This window comes from Chlamydotis macqueenii, chromosome 5, assembly GCF_036417535.1.
Source record: "Chlamydotis macqueenii isolate bChlMac1 chromosome 5, bChlMac1.mat, whole genome shotgun sequence".
NCBI lineage: Eukaryota > Metazoa > Chordata > Aves > Otidiformes > Otididae > Chlamydotis > Chlamydotis macqueenii.
In genome coordinates, this window is record NC_141560.1 from 41033651 (window position 1) to 41050003 (window position 16353).

General features: G+C 41.9%; 2 protein-coding genes and 1 long non-coding RNA gene across 8 annotated transcripts in view; 2 read left to right on the forward strand and 1 right to left on the reverse strand.

Moving 5' to 3' along the window:
* Nucleotides 1-16353, forward strand: part of ZNF106 (zinc finger protein 106) — a 109181-nt gene that overhangs the window by 47775 nt on the left and 45053 nt on the right. The gene's annotated exons all lie outside the window — the stretch shown is intronic.
* CAPN3 (calpain 3) overlaps nt 1-16353 on the reverse strand; it is a 35111-nt gene that overhangs the window by 1606 nt on the left and 17152 nt on the right. The window contains exons 7-23 of the mRNA XM_086750029.1: nt 14172-14255; nt 13667-13752; nt 12884-12961; nt 12266-12426; nt 11541-11710; nt 10882-10893; nt 9517-9725; nt 8776-8812; nt 8025-8042; nt 6831-6932; nt 5730-5807; nt 4581-4638; nt 3913-3977; nt 2806-2874; nt 2157-2235; nt 474-590; nt 56-114 (exon numbers count right to left, since the gene is read on the reverse strand). Coding sequence (XP_086606155.1) covers nt 56-114; nt 474-590; nt 2157-2235; nt 2806-2874; nt 3913-3977; nt 4581-4638; nt 5730-5807; nt 6831-6932; nt 8025-8042; nt 8776-8812; nt 9517-9725; nt 10882-10893; nt 11541-11710; nt 12266-12426; nt 12884-12961; nt 13667-13752; nt 14172-14255 — 1482 coding nt within the window. The remainder of the gene's footprint in view (nt 1-55; nt 115-473; nt 591-2156; nt 2236-2805; nt 2875-3912; nt 3978-4580; nt 4639-5729; nt 5808-6830; nt 6933-8024; nt 8043-8775; nt 8813-9516; nt 9726-10881; nt 10894-11540; nt 11711-12265; nt 12427-12883; nt 12962-13666; nt 13753-14171; nt 14256-16353) is intronic.
* On the forward strand, nt 2779-13635 carry LOC147600553 (uncharacterized). Of its 2 annotated transcripts, none has more exons than XR_015258796.1 (4): nt 2779-2893; nt 4690-4829; nt 7268-7376; nt 13480-13635. It is a non-coding gene; the product is annotated as an uncharacterized LOC147600553 (long non-coding RNA). The 2 variants fall into 2 exon arrangements; XR_015258795.1 differs by having other exon boundaries at nt 2789-2893; nt 4693-4829; nt 13480-13633.

Below are 16353 nucleotides of genomic sequence, written 5' to 3' on the forward strand. Positions count from 1 at the left end.
ATTAAAATTTAGTATTGTGACATTGTGTTAGAAATACCAGCATAAAGCGGTTTACCTCCAGGACATTGAGCTTAATGATGCCGTCTCCATCTTTATCAAAGGCATGGAATGCCCCTAAAGCAAGGAAACAAAAATACATGGAGTAGATTAAATTACTGTCTGTGTAAAGGCGATCCCAGATAGCAAACCAAATTGTGCTCCTGTTGTGTTATGCAAACTTTTGCAGGTATTTACTTACGTGGTCAGCAGGTATTTCTGCTGTGTTTGTCCTTAGCTAATACAGGGAGAAACAGTGGTTTCTTTTGTGTTTGTATGAGACAGCTGTCATATTTTAGATTCCCTAAGCGCATATCTTTAATTATTAAGACTATGTGTAGGCAGTAGTGCTTTAAACAAACTTTGCTTTGACCATGACCGTGCATTTTGGAGGCAAGGAGGGGAGGCAGCGCAGTAAAAGCGGGGCAGCCACTCACTGAACATGGCGTCCAGGCGCACGAAGCAGCAGATGAAGCTGTCAAAATCGATGTTCATGTTCTTGTCGGCATAGCGCATGGTGATGATGTCGTAGAGCTGGTTGTTCAGCCGAAACCCTGCAGAGGACAAAAAATGGGGCATAGCTGAGCTGGGGGGAAGCACTGATGCCTGTGAGGCCCCCGGGAAAGGTTTGGCTGTAGGAGCTTCCCAAGCCCAGCCAAAGCTTAGGCTGGAGCAGCCGCTAAATAAAAAGAAGTGAAGCTGTAAGAAGCTTCTATGTGCCCAGCTGCTTTCTTAAAACAGGAGTAACATTTTGGAATTACAGTTTAGGGGGGTCAGTAGCGTGTGAGTTACCTCATGCTGTAAGTATGAAGAGGAGAGGTCTACACCAAAAAGTCTGTAGCTTAGCCAAGCCTGATAAGAGCAAAGCAACAAAAACTGGGTGACAGAAACATAGGAGGATGTTGCTACGAAAATACAATTACGCAATGGTCAAAAAATAGATGAGGAGGTAACTCCTTGGTGTGGCATGACCAAAGTGTGGCACTGGCTGCTACAGCGTGTGACCGGGCTTTGTAAAGGGTCTGTTGTGATTTGGGTACTGCTGGTTGTTGGCTAAATGCAAGGTCATGCACAGCCTACACGCTGTAAAATGGAGACATTTTTATTGCAAAATTTGTTCTTTGTTCTAAAGTCTGGGCAGGAGGTATTTAAATAATTTACTTTTTAAATTGACAACTTTCCTGCTAAGAATGGAAACCTGGAAAATAGAAATGACCCAGATTTCTACTGCAGCAGGAGTCCAAATCCAGGTGCAGTTTTGTCCTTAGCAAAGAATGGAATTGCTGATGTTTTGTAAAGTACAAGACAGCCATCTGTTTCCATTCCTTGATGAACTGGTAACTGGTGTGCCAAAATACTACTGAAGATAAAGTGTCACTGAAATAATCACATTTCACTTTATAGTGATGCTACAGATTTTCTGGTTAAAAAAGCCACCTTGCTCCCTTAGAGAAACAGCAGCTGGTAAAGACATTTGGTGGGGGAGGCCTGCTGTCCAGGGAAAGAAGCACCGATGTACTTGAGACAAGAAGCAAGAAAAGTCAAAAGCCTCTCTTTGCAGGTTGCATTTCATTAACTGCAACTTTTCTAGAATACTTTCTTCTTACTGTGCAGGTAGAAGAGGAGACTGAGCCCACAGTGGCTTAGTGCCACTGAGAAACATGAGCAGGACTCAATAAATGTCCATCCAGTTGCCTCTGATACAAACTTGGGCACTGAACTGCTCTGCCTGGGTTTCAGTGCCTGTACACTTGAGTTTAAGGTTTTCCACTGCTTTGGTTGTTACTTACACAAACATGAAGAATCCACAGCTTAAATGAAATCAAATGTCATCAGGGCGCGCTGGTCCCCTTGAACAGCAGGACCCTGAGTGGGAGATCCTTAAGACAGCAGAGCATCAGTCATTGGAAAGTTTAAAGAGCTGAAGAGATCTGTTTGGTTGGCAAGACATACAAGACCTGCTGTTTGGGTATTTGGGAATCTCTGTTGGGGAAAAGAGGACTTCTGAATTTCTGTAGGGTCTCTTTTTAAAAGGCTGCACTGTGTTCCTGATTTCACCCTGTGATAGATCAGTGAAAATAAAGTTTCTTTGGCTGCTGGGCATTTAACACTAGAAGTACCTGCATCTTTGACTGCATTGCGCATCTCGTAGCTGTTAATAGTTCCCGAATGATCTGTATCATAACGCTTGAAAATTTTCTGGAAAAAAAGAAAAAATAAATAACAGTATTAAAAGCTTGCACTTCTCTTGAATGTACCCTCTGATTGGGTATGGGATGTGCGCCTCAGGCATTTGGGGGCTTTGCCATTTGCCTTATATTGCAGCATCTGGGTTGTTAGCACAGAGCTCCTCTCAATCACAAGGTAAAAAAATTTAGACCCATGCTGTGAGAAGCAAAAAGCTCTTCCTTAGAGACTCTCCTTGTTTAACTTGAGTTAGTGCTGTTAATCCTCTCTCTTGATTGTCCTAATTAAGTGATTTGCAAGGCCTGGTTCTAGTGCCCATCTCCTCCCTCCTCCAATTTGTATGCCCCTGTGCTATTCTCATGGGGGAAGTTCTTACATCAGTGCTGGAGCTTCAGAGGTTCAGGGTATTTGCTTAGGTTGTGAGTAGGATGAGGAGAGATATTACTTTTCTTTTTAGAAGCTAATTTGCAATGTGTTTAGCTTTTCTTTTTATTATAGTGTGTGTAGAAAGGTCTGTTTTTCCTATACAAGCTTTTACGCTGCAGAAGCTGTTAAGAGCAGCGCTGCGGATACCAGCAATACCTGCCAGCTTTTGATCTTGTCCCAGAGATGTCGAAACTCATCAAAGTTTATCTTCCCTGAGCCATCTGTCTGTGGTGCAAGCATTCAGGTAAAAAAACCACAATATTTTTCCATGAGAGAAAATTAATTAAATCTGCAGCTACTGGTGAAAGGATGAATGTGAAACTGAGTTCAGGATCTCTGTAGTGTTAAGAGCTGGCTGAGCTGTGTGGTAGAATATTTGTGAATGTTTGGGTTATTGTGCATAGTATTTTGTTTCAGGAGTGTTTTTACTTTGTGTAGAAGCAAACATCTGGTAGAGGAGAGAAGCTTGCTCCTGGAGCTATTATAAAGTACATGAGCAGGATGTTTTGGAGGGCTCTTTCCAAATGCCTCCAAGTGTGAAGCTTACCCAACATTTTTAAGACAACTGAGCTTTATCCTGGATGGAAGCTCTTTCTGCCTTGCTTAAAGTGAATTGAGAACTAAGCAAAATGTTGACTAAAGCCATTTACAAAAATATGTTTAGGCTCCAACCATTATGGCTCTGGGCTGTAGTTCCAATTTTGATCTGGTTATATTTGAATGCGCTTAAGTTCTCTCAAAAATCATGTGTTATGTCAAATCAGGAAACTGAGTGATGTTGTATCAGAGGTAAGCCCATATGGCATCTTGTAGTTTGTTCTACTATACTTGCTCTGAGGCAATTTCTGTATACATTGCATGCTAAGCACACAGTGGAATGTATAATAAGTTAGAAACTTAAAGAGAGAAATATAGTAAGTTTTTTGGCAAGAACTGTAGTTGTGTTGAGTTGGTTTAAAAAAAATAAATTAAAAATCATGCTTCAGTACATGAGCTGGCCAGTCGCTGATACCTAAGGAAGGGTATCGTACTGACCGACTTACTCTGTAGTTTTCTGGTTTGGGATATTTTCATCTGCCAACTGTGCTAATGCTGAGATGCTTGGAGTTAAGATGTGCCAAACCAGGAATGCTGTGCTATACAGACTGCAATGTACTGTTATGCTTCCCTGGCTTACTAAGTTGTGTGTGTGCTGTGGTGGGAAATACAACCCAAGCACACCACTGTGGTATCAAGCACTCCTCTTTCACCAGACAAGGATACATCCATTAGAGCAATCATGCTGCGGCAGGATTCCAGTTCAAATCCTTCTGTCTTTAGGTCCTTATCTGAAATAAATGATCCCAGGTGAAAAGACATCACACAAGTCAGCAAGCATTCCTTTCCCTTAGGTGTAACTCTACTCAAAGTAGAAGCCAAACCTACTTCCTTCATCTGATAAGAAATGAGAGGTAGAGAAATCTGAAAAGACTCTAAGTAATGTTATTGTTTGTGAATTAGAGATTACTTTTCTTGACCTGTTATATGCAATATAAACATCTGGAAAACTCTAAACTAACTTCCAGGTAACTAAGCAAGCCTAGAGCCTGTAGGCTAAAGTTTGCTAGACAGGGAGAAAGGTCTGCCTCTCCACTAGAAATTTTTTTACAGGGCATTTGCAGACTGCTAGAAATGCTATATTATCCTGTGTTGTGTTTCCAGTGAACATTTGTTCATTCCTGCGTCATCAGTACTTGATCACTCGTAGACAGCATCTCTATGAAAGGTTCAGCTCACTAAAGCCTTGGATACAAAGTCCATGGAAGTGTAACTAGGGAAATTTGTGAGTTTGGAACCATGAAGAATTTTTAGAGTGCAACTCAGTGGTGGAGGCTTATGTTATATAACAGATTTCTTAGTTCAGGGTTACTGAAAAACATGCTCAAACATACGTTTTTTTACGACGTTATTGAGAACATTCCTGAGTTCTTCAGCATTGATCTCCATGTCCTGGTGGGAAATGTGATGAAAATATAATTAATTACAAAATTCCTTATTAAGCAGGTCGCTTTATGGATGGATATGCTGAAAGTATGAAGTCTTTGGTCACTTTTCAGTATGACAGATACATGCTTCAAACTAAAGAGCATTCCAGTTCATATAAACCTTTGTCCAAATCTTTTCTGAGGCTGCAGTACAAGGTAGGTCTAAAGTTACCATATAGTGCTTATTAAACTACAACTAGAAAAATGACCAGTCATTTCAAGGCACTGTATAAGCCAAAAATCCTTGTAACCCATTTTCAGCCTCTTGATTTATGCAGTTCCTTGATCTGTTTTTGCTTTTAATTTCCCTCATTAAGCATATACTGGAGGGCATTGTATTTCTAACTTGTTTACATATGCTATTGTCCTGGTTCTGGCCAGGATAGAGTTAATATTTACCTGAGCTGGGTGGAGAACTGAAGCTGGTAGCCCCTATGGCTGGGATAGTTAACTAATTAGCTAACAGCTGGGGTTAATTTACCCAAATTAGCCAAAGGGTTATTCCATCCCATCTGACATCATGCTCAGTATATAAGTGAGGAGGGTGCTGAAGGGAGGCCCTCCTAGTTGGAAGAGACTGGATGTGGAGATCTGTTGTGAGCTATTATACTGTATTTGTGTTCCATCACTCTATTGTTTTCTTCTGTCATTACTGTTAAATTTACTTTTTGTTCAATCTCAACCCGCGTGTTTGTTTTTTTTTTTCTCCTGGTTTTCTTTTGTTTGTCAAATCTCCTCCTATTCTCTCGGAGAGTGGGGGGGGAGTGAGAGAGAGACTGCATAGTCTGGTCCCCATTGGGGCTGAACTACGACAGCTATGCAAAATAGCATCTTGTAGTAGAGATAGCAGTAAAAGCCTGAGCTTAAATTAGGCTCCCTTGTACACAATGGGAATAGCTCATATGTACACATGAGGATAGCTGTATACTTAATTGGAGTTTGATTTGATTTTGCTTAGCTTCAGATCCTGAAGGAAATTTTAAAATTCACTTGATTTAGGTGCTGTTGTGGCTAGGCTGCTTTGATGGCAGAGACAGGGATCTGTTGCATACTCACATCCCCTGCAATCTGTCGGAAAATATTCCTGAACTGTCTTTCCTCTTCACTCCCCTCACGAGCTTTTGCTGAAGGACGCTGAAAAGAGACAGGCAAAGAAGAGACACAGCCTTAGCTCAGCAGTGAAGGGAAGGGGCCTGGGGCTCATTCACCCTTGCACGAAGCCTCTTAGTGAATCTGGAGCTCTTTGGAGGAATGAGTTGTCCTCTTGTTCCTTTCCTCTTTTTTTTTTTCGATTAAATGTATTCCTTGGCAAAACTGCTGAGTATTTGCCCATTGCTCTCCTTTCTCTTGGAAGGAGCCTAGCTGATTACCTTCATTGACAGATCTTTATCTTCTAATTTTTTGTTTCAAAACATGGCAAAGGAGAAGTTGGGAGCAGAAGAGGCATTTCTGCTCCATAGCCACCCTGTAGGCTGTGAATTGACCAGAGGCACTCCGGCTTGAGAGCTTTGTGGTGTGGGGTGCCCTTTGGTGGACACGAGTAGCACATAAGACAGAGGAGAACTATGAAAGTCGCTGCAGGATCGGGCTGTTGCATCTCACCTCCCTCACCCACCTGCAGGCAGAAACTCCGAATTCGCTGTCCTGTTTTCCTCCTCTTCATAGTGAGAGGCAAGAGGGGTTCAGGAGCTCCTGGGATTACTCAGGTGTTTTTTCTCTGGCCAACAGGGACTGGTCTAGGGACATGTAATTTGTTGTGGGGAGAGGTTGTGATCATTGCCGGGAACTCCTGAAGCCCCTCGGGTGCGGTTTGGTGTGCGCTGGTGTAAAGCGGGTACCGCTTCAGGGGGCTGAGCAACAGCCAATTGAACTGCAAGGCTTGTGGGGAAGGGATCTCTCACAGCCAGGATCCTTCTATGATAGAGCAACTAGGATGTGTTCTCAAGCAACTACACCTTCCAGGACAGGTATTAAGTAACTGAAGGGATAGTCTCTGTTCGCTCATGCTCATTCGAGCTGCATAAACCAGATGCAAGTTACACGAAGATTTGATGAAAAGCTGTTAAGTATCTAAGGATGTTCCCTCATTCCTGTGCTCTCCCCAGCTGCTTTCATGCTAGCCCGACCAAGCCCTATTTGCCCCCTTGCCACAGAAACCTTTTTCTCTTCTACGTGGGTTTTTTCACCATCTTTGCCAGCGTCTTCATCTGCTGTCAGCTCCTTATTACTGTTTGCTCTGTCAGAAACAAAGATGATAGGCTAGAAGAAGAAGGAAGAGAGCAAAAGAGAAGTGGAAATTACACAAAAAACTAGTGGAAGGGAAAGTATCTATCTGGGGACACCCATTCTGTGGTAAAGCACATGCAGCAACAGCTCCTGCCCTGAGAGGGTGCCTGGAAAAGCCAGAGCTGGGAATGAAAGAAAAAAAAAAGAAAGGAAGAAAAAAAAAAGTGGAGGAATTTCTAAAGTTACTGCTCTCTTCATGCTAAAAAAAAAGCTGCGAAAGTCTTTTGCAAAATAGTGCAATCTCTGGCTTCTACCTTTCCTTTCCAGAGTTTAAACATTACCTTGTTTTGTTTTGTTTTGTTTTTTAGCAAAATAAACCTCCTAGATTCTCCATTCTCAGTTAAACTGATAAACTTGCCCATCTCTGTGAAGGACAGTATCACTGAAAGCAAACAGACTCTGAATCCTACAGAGAAAGTGAGTATTTGTTAGGAGCTTGTTAATTATGCAAAGCCTATGTTCTTTCTCTGCATTAATTCTTGAAGCATTCAGCTGTAAGCAGCCACGTTCTGGTTTTGTGCGTTTAAAACAAGGAAAGCTGCTACAAGATGTAAATGTGTTACACTAGAGTATTAATTGCAATCTGTCTGTCCTGAGAATAAAATGCCTGATTACATTTTCAGGGTTCTAAATGTGTTGCGCAGAATCGAAAGGAAAATCCTGCACTTTGGTGAGCAGGAACTTCAGGAAAGAGGAGCAGCTGCATTAGGCAATGGAAAGTGAATGTGAGAGCATGTGTCTGGGGAAGGGGTGATTTTCACTAGAGAGGAGAGCTGGGATGGCTGTGGAGGGGCAGGAAGGAAGGGCAGTTGAAAACCCAGACGATCAAGCTTGTAAAGCTGAAAAGTTTCTGTTACCCTTTTGCCACCCCCTTGAGTGAGAGTGCTGAATGATGCTGTAGCTATTTCATTAGATCTTAGTGTAGGAAGACAGAATCTTTCATTAACCAGACCAGTTTCTAGATGCAGAGAAATCACTGATGATACCTAGAAACTCTGCTCCAGCTGCATGCATTGCACGTGCTCTTCATCTTACTGCCACTCAGCACATTGCACACGTACTCACCTTGCCCTTTTTCTTCTTCTGTACAAAGAGACAATTTTTTAAAAAGTGTTTTTAAACAGAATTGTAGATTTTATGCATATTATGCAGAGCTGAGGGTAAAATTTCTTTTTTTTCTCTTTCTCACATTTATTTTTCACATTCTTATGTTCATACAGTTTTCAAATCTCAAAAAAAAGAGAGGAAAAATGCACCCACCAATAAATTGCTTACTGAAGGACAGAAATTGCAGAAACCATAGCAAAACAGTATCCCATCTCATCTGGGGCTTTGTCTGCTTGAATAAAATCTCTATTGTACCTTTAGCGCTGACTATCCCTTTTCTTTCTCGCAGCCCATCAGCAGAATATCAGTAGGATCTCTTTCCAGAAAGCATGTACTTCAAAATAAGGAACTTTTTTCTATATTAGATGAGATACCAATTTCACACACACATCTCGGAGCACAGAGCTAGGCATCCCCAGCAAATGAATACTCTCAACTGACAGAGGCAAAGGCGATGCTTAGCATCCAGCTGCTTTATGCCAGGAACAGACTTCAAATCTGGCAAAATGTTTTGGTCTGTCCAAATTAGAAAGTAGTGTATATAAAGCAAGTGCAAATAAAAATATCTTATGATGACAAAATGTGGGAATTTGTGCTAAAGGAGCTGTCGTGTGGCCACAAGTGGTTTCCTGCTGTAGGTTTCGCTAGATGTGATGCTCCTCCCCTCCCTCCTTCAACTCACAGACAAGAAGCCCAGGACAGTACTTACCGACGGGCGCTCCGCCTCAATCATGTTTTCAACCTCCCTAGAAGAAAGCAGAAAGTAAATAAATGAGGAAAGTGGCTGTTCCCAATCTTGTTTGTTTCTGTAGCTGGTTTATAAGCAGCCTCTCAAAGCTTTCCAAACAGGCAGTAGTGTGAGCTGGCTCCCATTGCAGCTGCAGGCGCCAGACGTAGTTTTTCCCAGTTTGAGCTGAGCATCCTAAGTACCACTTCCAGGAGCACTGCTGCCTGGTTTATTCCTCTCAAGAGGCTTGGTAACACTGAACTTTGACAACTGGGACTAAAACAGAAGCTTTTTGGCCTAAGCAAAGTGACACTGGCTGCAATTTGCTGAGGTCTGGGAAACTAGTTGAGGAGCAGGATGGAAAAGAAAGAAATTACCTACTTCTGTGTTTCATTTGTGACTGAATTTAGACATGATTCAATGATCTACCTGATCATTGAACCATGGCGTATAGCAATAAAAACCAAAGAGGTTCATTTTCATTCATAAAAATGGTTAATGGTGTGTCTACAAAGGATAACCTGCAAGCAGTAAGCTTCTCCAAAGACAATTCAAAGTAGGCTTTTGTTAGACTATGAAGGAAGCTCAGGGAAATGAGTTTGTAGCTGGGAGCTTGTAATGAGGTTGAGAAAATTAAAAGCTATGTGTAGCAAACTGGGAACATGACTATGACAGCAAGCTCTCCTCCACCTTTATGGCCAGATAAATGCATCTGCAACTTACTCTGAAAGACTTCTTTTCTCTGAGAAGACCCTCAGGATGAATTCTCCCTCCTGGTGGGGTTCGTATGTTGATGGGATGATGACGTACTCGCTAGGTGGTAGCCGGAAGCGCTCAGAGATTTCTCGCATGTTTATATAGGTCTTGCTTCTGGCTTTGGAGGCATTGTAGAGGAAAAAATCTTTTTGCAAGTGGTGCTTAGTACCATGCATCTGCAGAACAAATGAGTCAATTTGTCTTCAAGGAAGTCTTACCCATTCCCCAGGTGGCTTGTCATGCAGGCAGTACATGGTTGGGACAGAAAACACAAATGAAGCAGCAGCTTGACAAGGAGTGAGCTGACAAGAGATGTAGCTGGGAACAGATACGGAGTCTGTCACCTTTAAGTTTCTACTGGCTGGGTCTAGTTGGCTTCTGAGGACTGCTGCTCTGGTCCCCACCTGTAGACCATTGTCTGACCTCTGCTGTGCAGGCACTTTAATCTGACTGTTTTGTTAGATGCTAAGTTGTGTGTAACCAAAGTTCAGCTACTTTCCTTGGAGGGTGGCATGGCAAGGAATGGTATATGCAAACTCCTACATGCAGTGTGGTAAAGTGAAGGCGCTTTTAGCGGAAACATGTCTTTGCCTGGACGAAACATGAATTCTGCATCTGCTAGAGAAACATGATAACAAAATGTTGCATTGGTTCAAATATTTGAAAATTAAGTCAAGAATTGTGGGCTAAGAACACTTGTAAGCTGTTTGCTGCAGAAATAACCACATGTAAATAGTCAGCAAAGACAATACTCAGACTGTCATCTTCATGTTTTCCAGGCAACATGGCCTTCAGGTGAGCTTGTTTGCAAAACTTGTCATGCCAATGATTCAGCTACTAGCGGGCTCAGAAAAACATAATATGTGTACTTTTAATACATTTTCTTCAATGGCTGAAAATATAATTTGTTTTCCAAACGAATTCTAGACTATAGAGAAAACTGTGTGGCTGTAGGATCCAGGGCATTGGCATTATTCGCAGGAGGAAACGGAGGTGGTTTAGGGTGCTTCTGCATGGGGTGCAATGGCAAAGCACTCACTAACACTGCTTTCTGTAGTCCAGGCTCACTGACCAACCATGCGAGCCGTGGCCAGAATAGAAACAAAAGACAGGAAAAAGTGCAGGTGACAATGGGGTGCAAGTGCGAAGGAATTAGAAATTACTTGGAAAATGGTACTAATAAACACTTAAAGCAAAAAAGTTAGCAGTTCACTTTTGTTACATCCCTGAAAACAAACTGGACAGTTTCCTGCTGACTTAGAGATAGGCACAACAGCAACACTGGCTGTGAGCACACACCAAGATGTCAAGCTGCCTCCATTCTGCTCATACCTCTTTGGGCACCTTGGAGAGAAAGAAAGAGAAGAAACAGTCAGAGCTGCTAGCTGAGTCCACTTGTTTATAGATCATACAGAAGGGCGTTCGCATAGATTTCTGGGGATGCAGCCAGTAAATATAATGCCCCAAGTTATAGAACTATCCTACATAATTTCTTTCTTACTTTCCAGATTTTTTGATATCTGCATGAGATCCACTAAGATCTGAATGAAATATGTTTATGCAAGGGACTGAGTAAATTGACTTCTTCCTTAAGTCAATAGCAGGGACAGAGGTTAATCGCTACTTATGCGTCTTGGATGTCTGTTTCCTTTTTTTACACTACGCTGTTAATGAAATCTTTATTTTCAGCAAGGATAAAAGGGAGATTGAAGAATATATGTGAAACAATATGTTAAAATCTGGCATTAAGTCACCATGAAAGCCTAAAAAGTGTATTACTTATAGATGGGGTAAACTCTGAGGTTACTATGGGCTGAAGGGGTTACAAAGCCTTGAATTTCCTTCCTCTCTTCCAGATTTCCCCTGAGTTCCTTGCAAAGTGAAAATTGCAATTCAGGCAGTAAGGCTGAATGATTCAGTGACTCTCTTGTTCGATGCATACTGTCAGGATTTGTGACCACGGTGCTAAGAACAAAGTCTAGAGCTGGTACCTCATAGATGGCAAAGCCAATGGTGTACAGGTTGGCTCCCAGCTTGCGTTCTTTCCTCCTATTTTTCTGCATCAGTGCAACGAGGAAGCTGCAGATAACCTCTTCATCCTCAGGATCATCGTCTTCCTCCAGGAGCTTCAAGCGATACTGGGGATTGGTCCAAAATGTATCTGTGAAATCCCACCAACAGCCCAAAGCAAACATGTAAAGCTTCAGTTTTCTAATGATACTCATGATGAAAGAGGACTTTTAAATTCCCTGCCTGTGGCTTCTGAGTGAAAGGTTAAAATCGAGCTAATAAGTATATATATTTTTTGTGTTATGGGTTTTACACAGTTATAACAAAACTGCACAGCAAAGGAGGATATAAAATGAAGAACTGGCATCTGAAAAACTTCCAAAGCACCTAAAGCTATCAGAAAATGGATTTCCCAAGTGAAATGTAACTGTTAGAGTGAAATCAATCTCTCTCATCTTACCTGGGGCACTGTGAAGTATTCGAACAATGATCTATCTTTGCCAGGCCTGCCTTTTGGGCTTATGAGGTCCTGTCACAAATCTAGTGACAGAAGATTTCCAGCTACAAAATCATGTGCCTCGTCCACTGAGGCAGCAAGGCTTTTCCTATGGCCAAGCACTGATCAGGCTGTGGTATGACTTAGCCTGTGCCATCTAATACAGTCCTCATCAAAGAGGCCTTATCTCTCTTAAGACCCACTGCTCACCTGGATAATTGCGGCAACCTCCAGCTGAGCAGCCTCTCACCCAGCGCCCTTCGTTGACTGACACAGTCCAGGTCTGGAGTTTATCGGCTTCCAGAGTATCAGGTGTGAGGTTACAGATCTCAAGTTTTGTGAAATGTCTCATGAAATCTTCAAATGATATCCTGGAGGAATTGAGGGGAAACTGAACCCAAATGGATTTACATGGTGGGCGATTGTCTGAAAGCTCCTGGTGAGGCGGAGGAGGCTGACCTGTGTTACTGTCACTATTAGGGCAAGTTTGCAGTGGGAGTGCCCTGATTTCCTAATGCATTTGTCCTGCTGGTTGGTCCATTAACACAGGTACAGCTCCAAACTGGGGGATGCTGGGCTGAGAGGATGGCACATAGGAAAGACGATGGAGAGCTTTTGGAAATGTGGTGTAATTAGGACAACTGTGCTGGTGGCACTCAAACTCTGGTGGGACAATAAGGGGATCACAGAGCAGGGCTTATTTGGAATATGAGGGCAAACAAAGATTGCTGCAATGGTTTTAGCAGATTTAAGTCATGAAGTGTGATTTATTTTTGCTATAGTTGCATATCTCCTAGAGAAACACAGGGTTTTGACTAATATTCTCACCAGAACTCCCCATCCTCCATGATCGTGTGCTGCAGGCGGATTTTCTCTGCTTCGTTAACAAAGTTCCACTCCTCTGACCTTCAAAAGAGTACACAAGTTAGATTATGATTTGCAATACAGTTTTCATTAAAATTTCTACCCTTTACTGTAAGCCTCATAGAATGAAAAGTTGAGTTGTCTTGCAACATCCATATAATTTTTCTTTTGTGAGCCTTGCAACCATTTGTTCTTAGTGCTACGCTCCTCTCCACACACCCAAATAAAGAAGCAATTGCCCTACTTCTCTCTGCTTTCTCTTCAGACTTCCTCTTAGCAGCTCTTAAAAATCTACTAACTGTGTTCACTTTATTTAGCTTGAAGGCAAAAGTTTTTGCAAACTCTTATTGCTGGAGCAGCTATTGAAATTCCTTTTAGTAAGACTCACTCATGTACTGACATCTTGCTTCACCCTGTTCTTCCACAACTTAAAAGATTTTCCTGCTGTCACAGCTTGTTTTGAAAATGGACATTGCTGAACTTGCTAGACAGTAAAATCGGATTAACTGGGCTCTCTCTTCATTTCCATTGATTAAAGTCCCTCTTAATATCTTTTTTAGGTACTCTTCTTTTTACAACGTCAGCTAAGCACTCAACTATGATTAACTTCAAAGCGCATGTGTCAAAATGACAGCAAAGACAATTCTGATACCTCATCATTAAATGTTAGGGGCGTGCACAAGCTGCGTAATGGCAAATAAAGCTGCAATTCTTTTTTCAAATCACGTGAAGCTCTGTTTTACTCACTTGTCACTCCAAGGTCCATTCCATTCCACCTGCCCCCAGGGGTTTCTTAGCCTTACCAGACGTATTTTTTCCCCTTTAAAAGTTGTCTAATTGAAAAAGAACACAACAAGAATAGACTGAGAATAGGTTCAAAAGGAAACCTTCTACCTGGCAAATTGCTGATACCAGCTCCTCCAGTGATGATGCTTTCCTGGGCCGTTGCCCAGCCTGACCCACTTGGGATGAGTGTGGGAAGGCTGTAAGACCAGGAAGTGGCCGGCTGTGGCCACCTTTGCCCAAGCAGACCATGGTGGAATATCCATTTCCACAGAAAGCCAAAACTTGGACAGGTTTATTTCTCCAAAAGGCTTTCATTTATTTAAATATAGATTTTGTTTCCTTAGCTCATAGTTGGTTTTGCTTTTCTTTTTCCCCTCGTATCTTTGCTGACGTGCATTGATCTAGAGCAACGTACAACACAGCTCCCCACAGCTCCCCATAGCTGGAGGAAAGGGACTGTACATACCTCTTCCACAGCCGTGACAGAGTATGCGTGACCTTTGACGAGCCCGCAGGACATTCGGGTTTCATACTGCATTGGCACTATGGTCTGTTAGGCGCAAGATAAAAAGTTTTAACAGTCATACAAAGTTCAGCCAACTGATCTAAAGCAGGTATTGCCACCCAGGGCTTTTGGAGGGTGGATGATACTGTTCAGGCAACAGGGTCATTTGTCTTGTTCTCTTCTTTGTGTTTGCCAGGGTGGCCAAGCTTAGAGGCCACAGAATTAATGTTGTTGGTTAGAAAGGTCTGAAGCATAAACTAAAAAAAGTCAATAATACCAATTGGAAGGGACATTTTGTGATTTACTTTTTCCCTTTGTGTAGGTTACTGCTTTTTGCACTCAGAATATGCTAGTATATGGCATGCTTAATAAAAATAATTAGTTTTTCTGTTAGTAGGACTATTCGGCCCTTTCTAGGGTAGTGTGTCCTGTGTGGCTCAGTAAGTTTATTATATATTAACTGGAAACATCAGAGCAGATCAACACCTAGAAGAATACTTTCATCTTTACATATGGCTGCAATCTTATCACAATGACATTAAAACACACTATTTAATATATCGTTCTTACTAACTTACTTTTAAAAAAAAATAATAATTTTCTGCGGAAATATACATTTTATTCCATAATCATAAAAATCCTCATGACATGATTTAAATTTTTTCCAACTGACATTCGGGAAGAGCATAGCTTTCTTCAGAAATGTGTTGCTTGGGCGTAAATACATTTGCTGTCTTGCTAATCAACTGTTAGTGTGTCTGACTTTTTTTTTTTTAATCTTTCTTTTATTGGCAAATCTCAGAATGCTCTTTATCTGGGAGATAAAGAATTTAGAGGAAGATGGCAGGTGCACACAGCCCGCTGTGTTTGTAGGAGAGATCACTGAGAACAGTGGGAAGGGAAGGCTCTGCTAGGCACACGTGGACCATGTGTGAAACTTCCTCTCCTCCATTATGTCTGTCACTGAGCGATGACTGCAAGTCCCTGCCAGTAACTCTGCCATCCCTTTTTGACACATCTGACAGTACAAGAAAGGCAGGGCTGGAAATGGAGAAGCAGTGAGGTCACACAGATACATTCTCAGCTTGCATAGGGAGGATCTCATCCAAATATTTCCTGGCTGTCACAATTATTTTCCATTATTTCCCTTCTGCTCCTGTTTCCATAGTTTTTATGCCTATAACCTCATATCTGTTTCCTGGTTTCTTCATTTCTACTCACGTTGTCACCATCATTACTTATCAGAACTCCTTTCTCTCTTTTCTGTTTAGAAATATTAACTTCTGTTAGTGCCCCCGGCTACTTCTCTAAAGTGCTTTTGAAGCCTACATTATCTGCCTCTCTCCATCACAAGTCATGATTTTTTCTTTTTTTCTAGTGGTAGCTCGGGAGTGTGTAATAGCCAGCAGCAAAACAGCTGCTAGGGCAGCTGTTACAGAGTTCTCCAATCTACTTTGAGTAGACAGTCACTGGGGAGGAAATTCCTCCCAAAACATGAGTGATTTGGGCAATCATACTTGCAAAACAAGGCAGTCATACTGGGCTTTCCTGAACAATTACAGCATTTGAGTCTTTTTAGGAAGACTATATATGGGTCTCAAAAGAGGAAAACTCAGCTATTTCTCCAGCAAATGCAGAAGACAGTTTGCAGAACCAAAAGTTTTAGATGTTGTAATTGGGGTGGATGTTGGCTTGGTTTTGGTTTTTTTTTTCCCCCTCTTTGTAAAGTGAGAGATGTAATTTCATTGTCATGGAAATGCAGCTCCCTAAAGGGCAAGGTATGACAGTTGCCTGACAGAGAGAAAAAGAAAGCAACGTGTCCCTCTACAGATTTGGAAGCTTTTATATTTCCCAATATGGGGTTTTCCTTTAACAGTTTTAACATCTCTCTCTCTCTATTTTGCTAGATAGTTAGGAATGCTGGAGTTACTTTGTATTTTATCACACTTGTAAAACTTGACACGTTTTTCATTTTCCTTGTTATGCATTTTAGAATCATAGAATCGTAGAATGATTAGGGTTGGAAGGGACCTTAAAAGGTCATCTAGTCCAACCCCCCTGCAAGGAGCAGGGACATCACCGACTAGATCAGGTTGCTCAGAGCCCCATCCAACCTGGCCTTGAACGTTTCCAGGGATGGGGC